The sequence below is a fragment of the Trichomycterus rosablanca genome, chromosome 16 (assembly GCF_030014385.1).
Source record: "Trichomycterus rosablanca isolate fTriRos1 chromosome 16, fTriRos1.hap1, whole genome shotgun sequence".
Classification (NCBI taxonomy): domain Eukaryota; kingdom Metazoa; phylum Chordata; class Actinopteri; order Siluriformes; family Trichomycteridae; genus Trichomycterus; species Trichomycterus rosablanca.
The window spans coordinates 12,111,111-12,123,677 of record NC_086003.1 but is presented as its reverse complement, the minus strand read 5'-3'; the positions used below and the strand labels follow the sequence as shown (position 1 = coordinate 12,123,677).

The window sequence follows — 12,567 nt, the reverse complement described above, 5'->3', positions numbered from 1 at the left end:
TACCAGTATACCTGCCTCTCGCTCACACTAACAGAACATATACTGCCGAACTGAACTGTTTGGGGCAGTCTGCCGATTTTTATATGACTCAAAGAGCCAATCAGGAATAAGCAAGGAAATATCTTCACACTGTAAAACAAAATGCATTTTTGTGATTGGTTCAGAGATAATTTTAAAAATAGCCGTTGCTTGCATTGTGCTTGGGGGGGCAAAGACACAATTTGGGGGGCAATGCCCCCCTCAGCCCCCCCCTAGCGCCGGCCCTGTATGTACCCCAAGGTACTTGTACTTGTAGGAGTCCACCCTCTCCACCTCCTTTCCCTGTATGAAAACCGGAAAGGGGGGCTTCTGTTCCTCTGGTAATCTACCAGTTTGAATCCCCAGTGGCCGGTGGGTCATCTACAAACATTAATGGCTATGGCAGTGGTTGCTTAGTGGTTACGGTATTCAGCTAGTAATCAGAAAGTCACTGGTTCAAGCCCCACCACTGCCAGGTTGTTACAGTTGAGCCCTTTAGCAAGGCCCTTTACCCTCAATTGCTTTTACCGTATACGGTCACAATTGGATAAAAGTGCTAAATGCTAAGCAAGGTGGCTCAGGCCCTGCGATGGATTGGCATCCTGTCTGGGGTATATTACCGCTTACGTTACTGTCCAGTGATACTGGTGACACTGGACCTACCCTGACCAGTCAGGGTAAAATAGTGGTACAAAATGAAATGCTGAAAAGTGTGTTCACAGTATTAGTCACGGAAAAATACACTTAATTAAATCTATTTTGAGTTTTTGTATATATTAAACTAAACGAATTAACAACAGTTTGACTTTAGCTGAAGTTAAACATATTAATAATACAGGTTAAAAAAAAAAAAAAAAAACCGCTCCGTTTTTCCAGCTTGCAGGAATGTGCTTGCGCGTTTTATAGGGACTGACGGCATTCCATCAGCGTGTTAAAAGAGGGGGTACCGGTACGTGGCAACCAAACATTCTGGGTACAATTCCGAACTGTAGCAGTAGTTGTGAGATTAACATTTGAAGACATTTTCGCATCCTTGACTAAGGTAATTATTACTTTTTACATTCTGAGTTCTGAGTTATTTTGAACGCGACCGAGAAGTATTTCTTGTACCTTGTAAGTATCCCACAAAATGTAAACAAATTACTTCATTATTTGGGAGTATCTTGTAAACTGTTTAACGATAACGGAAAAGTTTGTTTTACACCGCCGTCCATAAACTTTTGAAGTGAAATAATCTATGTTTCGGTATTGTAAGTGTTACGGACATGTTCTTTTGTATACATTTTAAATATATATCTTGTAAATCTCGCTGTTATTCCTTAGTTTTAAACACATATTCTTCTTTAAACACATTAAACTTGTTTTGCGTTTAATGGGTAAAACCATAACAGTGAAGACTGCTGCTACTGTGATTTGAAAGTTCTAGAAACGTCTGCATCCAGCTGACGTCACCGAGTGAGTCTCCACAATGCAGACCGTTCCATATGAATCATGTAGTGATTCCATTCGATTCCTCTGATAGCGAACACTAAACGATTCGTTTTTATGACTCATTTTTTAAAACCTAGTTTAAGGTGAGCTTTCAGCATTTTATTCATCTTTATATCACAAATAAGATTAAATGTAGTATAAGATAATATAAACAGGATGAAGCAGAAGATTTGAAGCAGTAAGCAAGTGTACTGTAACCTTAAGATTAGTTTGTTTGTTTTATTAGGATTTTAAACTACATGTTTTACACTCTTTGGTTACAATCATGGCAGAAACGGTAGTTACTCATTACGCAAGATTCATCAGTTCACACAAGGTTATATCGAACACAGTCCTGGGCAATTTAGTATCTCCAATTCACCTCACTTGCATGTCTTTGGACTGTGGGAGGAAACCGGAGGAAACCCACGCAGACACGGGGAGAACATGCAAACTCCACACAGAAAGGACCGACCCACCTGGGGATCGAACCCAGGACCTTCTTGCTGTGAGGCCACAGTGCTACCCACTTAAATCCCGAACTGTATCGTTACAGCAGCAGTGACATAGAACTCTACACATCACGAACATATATTAATATGTTTATTTTTATTAGGATTTTAACCTAATGCTTTTTTACACACTTTGGTTACATTCATGACAGGACAGATAATTACTGGTTACACAAGATTCATCAGTTGTAGTCTTTAATGTCAGACACAGTCATGGACAATTTAGTATCTCCAGTTCACCTCACTTGCATGTCTTTGAACTGTGGGAGGAAACCGGAGCTCCCAGAGGAAACGGGAAGAACATGCAAACTCCATACAGAAAGGACCCAGACTGCTCCACCTGGGAATTGAACCCAGGAGCTTCTTGCTGTGAGGTGACAGTGCTACCCACTGAGCCACTGCATATATATATATATATATATATATATATATATATACAGTATATATATATATATATATATATATATATATATATATATATATATATATATATATATATATACATTATATATACAGTGTATCACAAAAGTGAGTACACCCCTCACATTTCTGCAAATATTTCATTATATCTTTTCATGGGACAACACTATAGACATGAAACTTGGATATAACTTAGAGTAGTCAGTGTACAGCTTGTATAGCAGTGTAGATTTACTGTCTTCTGAAAATAACTCCACACACAGCCATTAATGTCTAAATAGCTGGCAACATAAGTGAGTACACCCCACAGTGAACATGTCCAAATTGTGCCCAAATGTGTCGTTGTCCCTCCCTGGTGTCATGTGTCAAGGTCCCAGGTGTAAATGGGGAGCAGGGCTGTTAAATTTGGTGTTTTGGGTACAATTCTCTCATACTGGCCACTGGATATTCAACATGGCACCTCATGGCAAAGAACTCTCTGAGGATGTGAGAAATAGAATTGTTGCTCTCCACAAAGATGGCCTGGGCTATAAGAAGATTGCTAACACCCTGAAACTGAGCTACAGCATGGTGGCCAAGGTCATACAGCGGTTTTCCAGGACAGGTTCCACTCGGAACAGGCTTCGCCAGGGTCGACCAAAGAAGTTGAGTCCACGTGTTCGGCGTCATATCCAGAGGTTGGCTTTAAAAAATAGACACATGAGTGCTGCCAGCATTGCTGCAGAGGTTGAAGACGTGGGAGGTCAGCCTGTCAGTGCTCAGACCATACGCCGCACACTGCATCAACTCGGTCTGCATGGTCGTCATCCCAGAAGGAAGCTGACGCACAAGAAAGCCCGCAAACAGTTTGCTGAAGACAAGCAGTCCAAGAACATGGATTACTGGAATGCCCTGTGGTCTGACGAGACCAAGATAAACTTGTTTGGCTCAGATGGTGTCCAGCATGTGTGGCGGCGCCCTGGTGAGAAGTACCAAGACAACTGTATCTTGCCTACAGTCAAGCATGGTGGTGGTAGCATCATGGTCTTGGGCTGCATGAGTGTTGCTGGCACTGGGGAGCTGCAGTTCATTGAGGGAAACATGAATTCCAACATGTACTGTGACATTCTGAAACAGAGCATGATCCCCTCCCTTCGATCCCCTCCCTTCATGGCAGTTTTCCAACAGGATAACGACCCCAAACACAACCTCCAAGATGACAACTGCCTTGCTGAGGAAGCTGAAGGTAAAGGTGATGGACTAAACCCAATTGAGCACCTGTGGCGCATCCTCAAGTGGAAGGTGGAGGAGCTCAAGGTGTCTAACTTCCACCAGCTCCGTGATGTCATCATGGAGGAGTGGAAGAGGATTCCAGTAGCAACCTGTGCAGCTCTGGTGAATTCCATGCCCAGGAGGGTTAAGGCAGTGCTGGATAATAATGGTGGTCACACAAAATATTGACACTTTGGGCACAATTTGGACATGTTCACTGTGGGGTGTACTCACTTATGTTGCCAGCCATTTAGACATTAATGGCTGTGTGTTAAGTTATTTTCAGAAGACAGTAAATCTACACTGCTATACAAGTTGTACACTGACTACTTTAAGATATATCCAAGTTTCATGTCTATAGTGTTGTCCCATGAAAAGATATAATAAAATATTTGCAGAAATGTGAGGGGTGTACTCACTTTTGTGATACACTGTATATATATATTAGAGATGGGACGATCGATCGGCTATGAATCGGTATCGGCCGATTTGTAATCAAAATATGCTATCGGCGATCGGCGATCGGCGATATTTCCTAAAAGTAGCCGATCCGATCGTGTGATATATAAAGACCACGTTAAGTTAACAGCTCAGTGGATTGATACAGACTTTGAGCTACGACGCGCCAACCATCACATCACCATTCATCAACAATCGTACAGAAACCACAGTGAAACCTCTTCATGACCTAAAATAACATCATTAACGTTGTGCATCATACATACGATGTAATTTTGCTGATTGTAATATTTACTTTAAAAAGATAATTCAACCCGGTCACATCTGAGTCGATTCTATCAGCACATTATATAAACTCCTGGTTCACTTTGGTAAATCGTAAGCGGTTCTTACTTGTGATGTAGATGAGAACAGAAAACGTTACAGAGCCAATCAGAGGCAAAAGTTTATTCATTACCAAATTCGTTAGTTCAGGATCATCTGCTGAACTTTTAGCTCCTTAGACGGAACGAGTCTGACGGTCGGTTACAGATCTGTGGTAATAGCAGTTTAATTAAGCTTTTTAATGAAGCTTTTTAATGTAAGAGAGTCACACAAAATGTTCTGTAGTAGCTGGTGTTTATTTAAAACCACGACATTTAATTAATAACAGTAAACACGGAGAGATAACTGAGAAGAGAAACTTACGCTTCGTGAAAAATGACTCGTGAATCAATGAATCACTTATAGCGATACTGTGAACAAAGCGTCTCTTCTAAAGGCACAAACACACACACACACGCGTGCGCTGCTCCGGTTTATCTTCACTGTGAGGCTCTTTTTAAGTTTATTTATTTTATTTATAAATACAAGCCTTCTTGAGGGCAGCACGGTGCCTAAGTGGGTAGCACTGTTGCCTCACAGCAAGAAGGTCCTGGGTTCGATCCCGAGGTGGGGTGGTCCGGATCCTTTCTGTGTGGAGTTTGCATGTTCTCCCCGTGTCTGCGTGGGTTTACTCCGGGTGCTCCAGTTTCCTCCCACAGTCCAAAGACATGCAAGTGAGGTAAATTGGAGATACAAAATTGTCCATGACTGTGTTCGATATAACCTTGTGTGAACTGATGAACCTTGTGTAATGAGTAACTACCGTTCCTGTCCGTAAAACATGATGTTAAAATCCTAATAAACAAACAAACCTTCTTGATTATTTTGTTGAGTGTCTTTGAAGCACTAGTTGTGATGCCACTGCCCTAACACACAATTGTGTAAAAAAAGCACTGGCAACAACAAACTGGTAGAAAACCCACATCAGGGATGTGCACACACCATATGACTGACGTTTCTTCAGAAAATAGTCGACTCTGGCTCTTCTTGTACAGACCATCTGTTATATTAAACCACTCTCAAGTCTGTTATTCAAGCGCACTTTAGGGTACTTGTAGGGAATATCACTTTGACATCCACACCATTAATGGTAACTGGTAGCAGAGGAGCTAGGCCATAAGTATATACACCTACTGAGAACTTTGTTAGGTACATCTATCTTGGTATAAAATTACTGACTGTAGTCTACCACCACTTGTACATCAATTATCAATCGAAAGTGACCCCCACTTGCCAGATGACGTTGGGGTGGTGGACCACTCTCAGCACGGCAAAAAGTATTAACAAAGTTCATCTGTTTGGAATAAAAGATATACATCTGTAGCTTATAAAATAAGTATTGAATGTTCTTCACTGATATGTGTAACTAATACTCAACTAGTTCTCAGTGAGTGTATACAGTCCATGCATTGTACATTTAACCAAATTGTTCATTGATGTAAAGGAAATACTGCATAATCTTATTTTAAAATGTTTTTTTTTGTCTGTTGACAGTGTAAGCTTACAAATGCAGACATGCTAAATGGTTTGTAACTGATGATACTTTGGCTTCAGGGTCACTGAAATCTGCTGCTAAAATAGAATAATGTTCCATTCATGGCTTCTTTTTAGCTTGACTGCTTTTTTAGTATATAAATAACCATGTTGGGGAAACTGGGTGTCTGGATTGTGGTGTATTTAGGTACCGTACTATAGGTGGGGTTGCTGACTACAGCCCATTGGTTGTGGTGTGCAATTTATCAACCATTAAAGGAGTATATCTGACCAATAATTACATGGGTTGTGGATCATTTCCAGCACAGCTTTGACAGTGATGTGATAATGACATGTTGTGTGTGTTATGCTGGTCCTAAATTAGGTCTATAATTTAATGATGTAATGTTAAAAGATTAAATACAGTAAATGTAAAGTGTTAGTAGAAGAAATAAATTTACAGTATATTCCCCATCTTTAGAAGTCCTTGTTGCTTACATTATACACCGATCAGCCATAACATTAAAACCACCTCCTTGTTTTTACATATACTGTTTATTTTATCAGCTCCACTTACCATATAGAAGCACTTTGTAGTTCTACAATTACTGACTGTAGTCCATCTGTTTCTCTGCATACCTTTTTAACCTGCTTTCACCCTGTTCTTAAATGGTCAGGACCTCTACAGGATCACCACAGAGCAGGTATTATTTAGGTGGTGGATCAGACACAGCAGCGCTGCTGGAGTTTTTAAATACCGTGTCAATTTACTGTCCACTCTATTAGACACTCCTACCTAGTTGGTTCACCTTCTAGATGTAAAGTCAGAGACGATCGCTCATCTATTGCTTCTGTTTGAGTTGGTCATCTTTGAGATCTTCATAAGTGGTCACAGGACACTGCCCACGGGGTGCTGTTGGCTGGATATTTTTGGTTGGTGGACTATTCTTGGTCCAGCAGTGACAGTGAGGTGTTTAAAAACTCCATCAGCGCTGCTGTGTCTTATCCACTCATACCAGCACAACACACACTAACACACCACCACCATGTCAGTGTCACTGCAGTGCTGAGAATGATCCAACACCAAAATAATACCTGCTCTGTGGGGGTCCTGACTATTGAGGAACAGGATGAAAGTAGGCTAAAATAGTATGTAGAGAAACAAATGGACTACAGTCAGTAATTGTAGAACTACAAAGTGCTTTTATATGGTAAGTGAAGCTGATAATTTGGACAGTGAGTGAAGAAACAAGGAGGTGGTTTTAATGTTATGGTTGATCGGTGTATATTGATGTGAAACTTTTCAGACCAGAAGCATGTGCCAGTTACAAAACGTTTGCCCTTGTCATGTACCTCAAACACTGCTATTGTCCCTCCACATGTGTCAAAGATTCTTTTAAGCAGTCTTTTAAAATGATCATGGATGTATCTCTGTTACTTGACATGAGCAGAGGTTGCCAATGTAGTGCTTGAATACCCAGTGGTGTGTTTTATCACTACTGGAATGCCTACATTTCTATAAATAAGATTTCTATAAGTATACTAATTTATAATATTTTTCTTGTTTTGCAGAATTGTGCATCAGAGATGCAGCTTTTGACTGTGACAGTTTTGGCCATATGTTGCCTCTGCTGCAACATACAGGCAGAAGTGTTTACATCAATCAGTACGTTCTCATGTTTTTATTGTGTTATGTAGTGTTGGGTTATATTTCATTATAGTCTAAGCTTTAAAAATCAGTACCTAACACTTTCATGAATTGACTTGCTGCTAAATCTTTTAACATTCAGTCCAACTTTACAGAGTTCAAATTTGTGTAACTCACATCATTGACCAATATTAGAATGTCTTTGCTGAGTTGACCTCTAAATGGGCTGTCCTTCATATTGCAACAGAGCAGATTCAAAATAGACAAGTCTTGTAGTCAGGAGGCTGAAATATATGGCATAAATATAAACTCTATGGACAAAAGTATTGGGAAACCTCTTCTAATAATTGAATTAATATGTTTCAGCCACAACAGTTGCTAACCTGTGTAAGAAATCAATTACATAAAGGATATTATATAGAGATGGACCGATCGGGGTTTTTGGCACCGATTCCGATCTCCGATCTCCTTTCAGGGACATCGGCCGATAGCCTATTCCGCTCGGGGGGGGATTAGCAGTAAATAAACTTAAAAAGAGCCTCACAGTAAAGATAAACCGGAGCAGCGCGCGCGTGTGTGTGTGTGTTTGTGCCTTTAGAAGATACGCTTTGTTCACAGTATCGCTATAAGTGATTCATTGATTCATGAGTTGATTAGTTTTTATGTGAAGAGTAAGTTTCTCTTCTCAGTTATCTCTCCGTGTTTACTGTTATTAATTAAATGTCATGGTTTTAAATAAACACCAGCTATTACAGAACATTTTGTGTGACTCTCTTACATTAAAAAGCTTCATTAAAAAGCTTAATTAAACTGCTATTACCACAGATCTATAACCGAGTCAGACTCGTTCCGTCTAAGGAGCTAAAAGTTTTCTAAAAGTTCAGCAGATGATCCTGAACTAACGAATTTGGTAATGAATAAACTTTTGCCTCGGATTGGCTCTGTAACGTCTTCTGTTCTCATCTACATCACAAGTAAGAACCGCTTACGATTTACCAAAGTGAACCAGGAGTTTATATAACGTGCTGATAGAATCGACTCAGATGTGACCGGGTTGAATGATCTTTTTAAAGTAAATATTACAATCAGCAAAATTACATCGTAACAGCTTTCACTGTGGTTTCTGTACGATTGTTGATGAATGGTGATGTGATGGTTGGTGCTTCGTAGCTCAAAGTCTGGATCCATCCACTGAGCTGTTAACTTAACGTGGTCTTTATATATCACACGATCGGATCGGCTACTTTTAGGAAATATCGCCGATCGCCGATAGCATATTTTGATTAAAAATCGGCCGATACCGATTCGTAGCCGATCGATCGTCCCATCTCACGAGAATACAGGCTGATGGTTTGCCTGCTGGGCATTTCTGCCTGACGCACCTCCACCGGTGCCTTTAGTGCAGGTGCCTCTGGACACCTCTCTGGGCATGACCGGGTCATCAGCTGGGGACCACCAGTCATGGATGTTTCGCTCCTTTAACCCCAGTACATCTCCTGGTGGCGGAGCGATGACAGTGATCTCTCACTGCCACCCCCTGCTGATGCCCTAGATGCTGTTTGGCCCCCAACTTATCTGCCTCCTCCTTAGCCACAGCCAAAAGCTGCCCTTCTCTGCCTCCTCAGCCAATTCTTTAACTGCTTTTCGACCCTCTGCTCCCGTGCATCCCATGTCGCGGAGCAGGCGAACAGTCGAAGACCCGACAAAGCCCCTACATCCCACCTCGACAGGGCACGTAATGGCCTTCCAGCCAGCCTCCCTGCATTCTTCAGCAAGGTCTGCATACTTGGAACGCTTCCGCTCGTTGGCAGCCTCCATACCCTCCTCCCACGGAACTGTGAGCTCTGCCAACAGGATGGTCTTTTGTGGCTCAGACCACATAATCAGGTCTGGCCGGAGTGATGTTTCTACAATCTCCCTGGGGAACTGGAGCTGCCTCCCCAGGTCGACCCTCATAGTCCACTCACCACCAGCTGTGAGGATTCTAGATGTTACCCGCTGGCGAGAGGGGTTGACGTTCTCTCCAGCCCTTGCAAACAGAATTGGATGTTTTCCTGGAGCAGAAGATCTGCTATTAGTCTTCTGTCTGCATGATTCTGCCACCTCTGCCAGCTTCCTCAACACCAGGTCATGTCGCCACCTGTAGCGGCCTTGGGACAATGCAGTCTTGCAGCCTGACAGGATATGCTGGAGGGATGCGTTGCTGGTACTGCAGAGGGGACAGGCCTCTTCTGTGCCGAACCACTGATGGAGGTTTCTGGGACAAGGAAGGGTGTCGTAGGTGGCCCTAATCAGGAAGCTGAGCCTGGCTTGGGGGATCTTCCACAGATCCGACCATGACAGAGACCTGTCTGTTATGCCTTCCCATGACAACCATTCCCCCTGCCGGCTCTGAGACACCGCTTTGATTTTAAGGCGCTCCTGCTCTGTTCTTGTCACTTCTGCCACCACCATAGCTCTCTGTTCTTCCCTGGATGCCTTTGACCAGAAGAGAGGGGTCTCGCTCCTTCCAAGTCCCGCTCGACCCTCCTGGACTCGGCCGACTATCTCGCGGTGTTTTAGCCTGCTGATAGCCTTATCAACCTCTTCCTGGGCTTTCCATTTCCTCCCTGTTCGTACCTGGGATCCAGCTGCTCTCACCAGTTGGTCCGTGGATTCCCTCAGCTCCAGCACCATCCGCGCCTCTAATATTACATGCTTTCAACTTTGCTGCAACAGATTATGGAGGGCACTTTCCTGTTCCAGCATGACTGTGCCCCTTTGCACAAAGCAAGGTCTATACAGACATGAAGAAATGCTCAGTTTAAAGAAACTCCAGCAGCCTGCACAGAGCTCTTACTTCAGCCTCACTGAACGGCTTTGGAATGAACTGAAACATAAATTGCGGCTTTCTTGACCAACACCAGTGCCCAGCCATACAAATGCTATTTTTATGAAAGGGCAGAAATTCTCACAAAAATACTTCTTGTCTTGTGAGAAGCCTTCTCAAAAGAGTGGCTGTTGTTATAGCTAAAAGATCACATATAGGTCACTTTATTTTAAGACCATTTGTTTTTTAATTCTCTCAAAAACTAAGCCTTTGATGAATCCTCTTTTTATATCCAATCATGATGCCTTCACCTGTTATTATTTAATCTGCTGAAATGCTTTAAACCTGTGTAATTTATATATTCTATCATCAGAATCAGCTTTATTCGCCAAGTATGTTTACACACACAAGGAATTTGTTTTCGGCTGTTGTTAGCTCACTACAATATACTAACAATACAATATACAGACAAAACTATATGTAGACAGTGTACAAATTTAACACGCTAGGCAGAATTTACGTAAACATGAAGCTAGGTTAACATGTTACCCTTATTTTGACCCACTTTCTTTGAGTGTGTTGCAGGCATCAGTGCAAAATGTGCTTATATTTGCAAAATGAATTTAATTTGGTCAGTGAAAACATTGTAATTCGATGTATTTTTGTCAATTAAATAAAGGTTCAAGAGAATTAACAAATCACAGATTCTTGTTTTTATTGCATTTTACAAAACTTGGTTGTGTAGATCTTAGCTCTTCGTCTAAAAAAAGCCTGAGCACCTGGATACAAAGCTTGTCTCTACAGTCACTGTTTGTGAGGTATTTGGTATGTTCTCCTCATATTTGCATGAGGTCTTATTTTTCCCAACTACTGTATATTTTTCCTGTAAGGGCATTCAATACTCCAAATTGCTTTTAGGTGTGACTGGACATGTAAATGGGCAAGTGTGTAATGTTCTGCAATATGCCTGGAGCTCTGTCCAGTTTCCATCCTGCACCTTGATCAGGACGAAGCAGTTCAAGTGGAATATTAATGAATAAGCGAATGAATGATTTATTCACTGGCCCACAGAAACACTCAGTGGTAAAAATTTAAACTTGAACAAACCATCCACTCATTCGCTGACTGATTAAATATGAATAAACTGCAGTAATGGCAATAGCCAATGTTGTATTAATGTTTGAGAACTTATGTATTGAATGGTTCAGCAACAGGGTGTTACTATAAGCTAGGGCTGAAACGATTCCTCGAGTAACTCGAGTAAATCGATTACTAAAAATCATCGATTCAAATATTTTGCATCGAGGAATCGTTTAATCCGCACAACCATATACAGCTCACGGTGTTTTACACGGACGACTTTCACTTTTGCGCAGCGTGTTTAACACTGTGTGCAGGTGACGTGAAGAATCTGAGGGCTGCGTCCCAAATATCTTAAACATAAACAGAATTTAACAGGACTCAATCCGGGTTCTTTTTGCGGACAGTTTAATGAACACTACGTATTTGGACACGTTCGCCGCTCCTGCGAACTGAACGTATCAGTTTAGGACGCAGCCGAGATTTGATAGCGCGGACTGCAAAATATAGAGAGAAAATAGCGAACAGGAGGAGACTGGACAGAGAAAACCACAGAAAGTTTGAGATCATTTTAAACTGATAAAACTAAAACTCAGTATAACATCCACACCATCAGAGCGTCGTGTTTACTTTACTCATGTTTACTGACTTTACTTCGTTTCAACCACCACAGGCTTTTATGAAGATTTAGGCAAACACACACATACATACACACACACACACCAGATCTACCTCATCTAGAGACACAATCCTGACAGATTTTTATCCCCCTACAAACACCACAAAACCTCCCAACAAAATATTAAAGCTTTATGTTCTGCGTGAGCTGTAGCTGAAACTTTGAGTTTTGAAAGTTGCACAAATTACAGGCTTATGTTCATGTATTTTTGTTTATTATTATTTATGACTTATTATTTATGACTTGATGACCTGATGTTTCAGGTTGCCTGTTTACATTTTAAAAGTAAATTGATTTATTTTTGATTTATTTATTTTTGCATTTAAAAAATGTTAAACTGTCCTGTATGCAAGGAATACAAATGTACAGTTTGGTTTAAGAAACA

At 41.3% G+C, this 12,567-nt stretch overlaps 1 protein-coding gene across 1 annotated transcript in view; it reads left to right on the top strand.

Annotated features, from left to right (window-relative positions):
• The first annotated feature begins 1,004 nt into the window (after nucleotides 1-1,004).
• p4ha2 (procollagen-proline, 2-oxoglutarate 4-dioxygenase (proline 4-hydroxylase), alpha polypeptide 2) overlaps nucleotides 1,005-12,567 on the top strand; it is a 32,445-nt gene continuing 20,882 nt past the window's right edge. The window contains exons 1-2 of the mRNA XM_063012263.1: nucleotides 1,005-1,060; nucleotides 7,539-7,632. Of these exons, the coding sequence (XP_062868333.1) occupies nucleotides 7,554-7,632 (79 nt within the window). The 5' untranslated portion in view covers nucleotides 1,005-1,060; nucleotides 7,539-7,553. The remainder of the gene's footprint in view (nucleotides 1,061-7,538; nucleotides 7,633-12,567) is intronic.